This window comes from Silurus meridionalis, chromosome 6 (assembly GCF_014805685.1).
Source record: "Silurus meridionalis isolate SWU-2019-XX chromosome 6, ASM1480568v1, whole genome shotgun sequence".
NCBI lineage: Eukaryota > Metazoa > Chordata > Actinopteri > Siluriformes > Siluridae > Silurus > Silurus meridionalis.
This window is the reverse complement of record NC_060889.1, coordinates 32,414,060-32,419,059: the sequence shown is the minus strand read 5'-3', so window position 1 is coordinate 32,419,059 and position 5,000 is coordinate 32,414,060. Positions and strand designations below refer to the sequence as shown.

Here is a 5,000-nt window from a genome sequence, read left to right as displayed (position 1 = left end):
GATTTTACTGAATGTTAAATTATACATTTTAATATAATTAAATTTATGTAATCTAAGTTTACATAATTACATAATTATAACTATAACACTGTAAAAAACCTGTGTAAATACTGTATAAATGTATACAGTGTTGTTTTTTACAGTGTTTATACAGTGCTCTAGCAGTGTAGTGTAGAGTTCAGTAAGGTGATGGTGATGGTGGATGGAAAAAAGCTGTCCCTAAACCTGCTGGTTCTGGTGTGTATGTTCTTGTATCTCCTTGTTGATGGAAGGAGGTTAAACAGTTTATGACTGGGATGTGAAGAGTCTTTGATGATGTTGTGAGCTCTACACAGAGATCTGCTGTGGTGTAGGTGTTCAGTGACAGGTAGTTGTGTGCCAGTGATGTGTTGAGTGATTTTGAACAGCCTTTGCAGGTCTTTGCGTTCACAGTGGAGCCTCCGTACCATACAGCGATGGAGTTGGTCAGGATGCTCTCGATAATGCAGCAGTAGAAACTCGTTTAAATGCCTGGGCACAGATTAGCTTTCTTTAGTATTCTCAAGAAGTACAGGTGATGTTGTGCCTTCTTAACCAGAGCTGAAGTGTTCTGGTGCCAGGACAGATCCTCAGAGATGTGAACTCACAAGAACTTAAAGCTGTTAGATTTCTGAAAGTCTATTATATATATATAATGACATCAGATGCATGTAGAAATGTTTACTACACTGTAAATCTATGTCCTTTACCAGTATGGGAGATCATAGACACCCCCCCCCCCCCCCCCCAAAAAAATACAAAATATGTTTTGGTATCATTTTAACTTTTCTTAATGTATTTATTTGCCCTTGCGTTTATATACTGTTGAATTTATTGTTAAATATGTTGTTTGGTATTTTAATGTTTAATAAACCAAAAAAAAAAAAAAAAAAAAAAAAAAAAAAAAAATATATATATATATATATATATATATATATATATATATATATATATATATGGATGTGAAATCTCGCGATATATTATAAATATCGCGATGACGCGCTGTGCCGGGGGGCGGGGCGGGAAAGGGGCGTGGTTTTCTGTTGGGGTCGGAAATTCCTAAATTTACATGGTTTTGACAACACAGTATCCGGGCTTTTCCCCTGTTACACACACACACACACACACACACACACACACACACAGCTGTTATACTTTACACTGCTTTATGCACCCGGCTCGGATTTTTATTCCTTAACGTAAATGTAAATAATTCAGAGTTATGGTGAGTTTCTTCTTCATTTCCATTATTATTATTATTATTATTATTATTATTATTATTATTATTATTGTTGTTGTTGTTGTTGTTGTTATTAAGGAACTGTATAATAATAAAACTTGGTGTGTGTGTGTGTGTGTGTGTGTGTGTGTGTGTGTGTGTGTGTGTGTTTGTGGCAGGATGACCACACTCCCTCGTCTCTGCTTGACATGTGTTTAGGGTGTATATGTCAGAACCTCGACACCCTGTGCAGTGTGTGTGATGACGGGACGCTGCGTCTCCGATCCTGTCTGCTTTTTCCTCCAGAACTGTCTGATCTGTTACTGAGGACTCTGACTGAGGAAGGTGAGCTCACATCAAGCCTGAGACTGTAGCAGCTCTTTCCGGGAAAAGGAACAAAGTCTGCTTGAGGAAATAGGAATAAAGGGACTCGAAGCCTCCGGGTGACCTCATAGAGACAAATGATTCACATAAATGGTCATGATATGAAATTGAAGAGGGAGGATATTGTACAGCTTTCAATTAGTTGTTGCTTTTTGGGAACAATGCTGATTAGTGATTGGTTGTTGGGGGAAAATGGTGATCTGTGATTGGTTGTTGGGGGAAAATGGAGAAGGAGTGGGAGCTCAGTGGTTAAGGCTCAGGGTTATTGATCAGAAGGTCGGGGGTTCAAGCCCCGGGATCGCCAAGGCCCTTAACCCTCTGTGCTCCAGGGGCGCTGTATCATGGCTGACCCTGTGCTCTGACCTCAGCTTCTGAACCTGCTGGGATATGAAGAAAGTATTTCACTGGCTGTAATGTATATGTGACAAATAACGGATGACAGGCCTTTGCGTGGAGACGCCTCTAATTCCAGAGCTTCAGTCTAGCGAATGAAAACACTCAGTCACGCTTTGTTCTTAATCGTGTCCTGGGGACGGTTCACTGTGAGCTATTTGAGGATCTACTCACTCTGTCCAAATGTTGAATGGAAATGAGATTTGAAAGATAGTCAGCTGCAAGTGCACAAGTAAAAGAACTATACATTTGATGTGAGACTACGAGTCAGTGGAGAGAAACTGGAGTGCTGGAGATATAAATGTACATTTTCCTGTCAAGAACCAAACATCAGCATTTTAAACCAGTTAAACTTCATTACAGCAATTATCATGTATCACCATCTTCAAGTGATGGGAAGTTATTGTAAAAGGTAATGGTGTTAAGTGATTGGTTGTTGGGAATAATTATGGGTACTGATTGGTCGTTAGAGACAGTGGTGCTCAGTGATTAGTCGTTGGGAATAAATGAACTAGTTCGGTATTTACACAATTGTGTAATTTTTGATAAAGGACACAGATAGAATGCAGTGGTAGTAGTGACGGCTCCTCATGCTGGGTGGTGATTAGTGATTGGTTGTTGATCTACACTCTCGTGGTGATGTGATATAAATAATAAGCGTATGATGTCATCCTTCTTCTCTCCACGGCAGGTTTACTGAACGACAGGACGCTCGGCATCTTTCAGAATGTCGAATGTTTGCGTCTGAAGCATGCCTGCGTTCGAGCTTCTCATCTCACCACAGCTTCCTTCCGCCGCTCTCTGTGTTCTCACAGCCTGAAGGAACTTGATGCTTCCCGTGTTGTTGGTAAAATCACCATCTCCGACATCCTCCAGGGCCTCGTGTCCAGTCCGGTTTGCAGTCAGAGCCTGCAGAGGCTGAATGTGAGTGGTTTGGATCGTCTCGGGGATTGTCCGGTAAGTTTCAAGTCATTGCAGGCTCTCAGGAGTCTCTCTGCTGCATGGACACCTCTGGATGACTCGAACTTGGAGGACATCTGTTCGCTCCCAATGCTGGAGAACCTGGATATTTCTGGTACATACGTCACAGATCTCACGCCGCTGCTGAGGCTCTGCTCGAAACTGCGCCTGCTTACTGTTCACACTCTGCTCCACCTCAGAATGGATATTAAGAGCTTTCTCTCAGTAATGTCCGAGCTAAAGCTTCTCACGCACCTAGATGTCTCCAACGATCAAATGCAGAAGAGTGGAGAGATGATCAGAAAGCTCCTGCAGAAGACGCAGATCCTCCCAGCACTCGTTTCTCTGGATGTGTCAGGGTGGACAGAGCTTGAAGATGAGGCCCTGGAGGTTTTTCTGGAGGCATGGCCTGGGATGAGGTTCATTGGTCTGCTGGGCACTGGTGCTGGAATGTCTGATATCCTGTCTGGAGCAGGAAATCTGAAGGTGAGCTGATGTGTTAATCTCTAATATCCTTTCCAACAGTAGAATCAGAGGAACATGTGTTTTTGTGTATTTAGGTTCGATATGAGTTCAGCCCTTCCTGACTTCTTGTAGATCACTTAGAACTGTATCTTCTACAGCATTTCATGAGAATCACTGTTACAGAGAGAAAAAACACCTGGTCTTCATGGTGTGGACCACAAGTTCATCTGAATTATCTCTCTTGTCCTTCTTGTCCGATCTTCCCATCTCTCAGAGAACAATTCTGTTCCCTGTTCTGGAGCCTGGGTGGTGGAATGAAGTTTAAACCATGTCTAAAGACCTACCAGCTTTACACACGATGAGGATTATAGAGTTTTCACTCAACGTGCTGATGTTTCGCCTTCAGCCGTGACTCCAGTGTGTTTTCTTTTCACGTACTCGTGCATCACTGTGGTACCTTCATCCCACATAAACACCACTTTGCATAACGTCAGGTACAGGCTTCTTTGTTGTGTTTAATATAAACTGCTCTCATGCCTTGGATGACTTTTTACGCACACGTTTCCTGCTGCCGGTTGACCCCATTTTGCAAACAGCCGTTACCTTGATGTAATCGATTAGTTGTTGCAGCCCCAGTTTTTACTCACTGAACTAATGGACCTGTATCTGGATGAGGTTGCAGATTTTTGTAAGATTTTTTGTAATTTGTAAGAGCTCTAATTATCTCGCCTCTCATTGGTAACTCGACTCGTTCATGAAGGATTCTTCTTCATAACATCATGAGCAGATTGTCCAGTCCCTTGTCTTCTCAGGTTTGGACTACTGTAACTCGCTCTTTTACAAAAAGTCATCCGTCTCCTGCGTCAGATCTAGAATGCAGCTGGAAGATTGTTGCTGGAATTCTTCCCAATCACCCCATCGTTTGGCTTCCTGTAGCTGCTGCATCAGATTTTTGGAGGTGTTTCATTTGAACTAGCGTGATACCATTCCTACATAGCCTAGTTCCTTACCTAGTGAACCAGATGTTTTAAATGTAAATAATACACTTGATCTCCACAATTAGATTTGTACTGGTGATGAACCAGAATTTCAACTTTAGCTCATTTCTTGAAACCTTCATCCTTACCGGTGTTCTGGAAAGATTTAACATAATTACTGGGTTGAATGGTGGCTGTTCTTGTCTACAGGAAGTTCTCATAGACATCTACTAGGCTTCAGGATTTCAGCCTGCTGGATGACCTGCTCAGGAAACAATGGACAAGGACTAATGTATTCTTGTCTTTGGGATATGGTGCATTTTGGTTTACTGTGTGTGTGTGTGTGTGTGTGTGTGTGTGTGTGTGTGTGTGTGTGTGTGTGTGTGTGTGTGTGTGATCAGGTGGCTGGAGGGTGGAACCTTACACAGCTGTGTGAAGCTCTGTGGAGATACAGGGACAGAGAGAGCTTGCTGCAGGAGGCGCTGCGCTGCCTCCACCTACACTTGAATGACACAGACATCGGCTGCCGTCCAGACGTCTTAAAGGTACCCAGCGATATTACAGCTTCAGAGCTTCCTTGAAGT

General features: G+C 42.6%; 1 protein-coding gene across 1 annotated transcript in view; it reads left to right on the top strand.

Annotated features, from left to right (window-relative positions):
* The first annotated feature begins 1,076 nt into the window (after nucleotides 1-1,076).
* zyg11l (zyg-11 family member, cell cycle regulator, like) overlaps nucleotides 1,077-5,000 on the top strand; it is a 7,902-nt gene continuing 3,978 nt past the window's right edge. Inside the window, exons 1-4 of the mRNA XM_046850755.1 lie at nucleotides 1,077-1,243; nucleotides 1,417-1,582; nucleotides 2,706-3,460; nucleotides 4,818-4,961. Of these exons, the coding sequence (XP_046706711.1) occupies nucleotides 1,241-1,243; nucleotides 1,417-1,582; nucleotides 2,706-3,460; nucleotides 4,818-4,961 (1,068 nt within the window). The 5' untranslated portion in view covers nucleotides 1,077-1,240. The remainder of the gene's footprint in view (nucleotides 1,244-1,416; nucleotides 1,583-2,705; nucleotides 3,461-4,817; nucleotides 4,962-5,000) is intronic.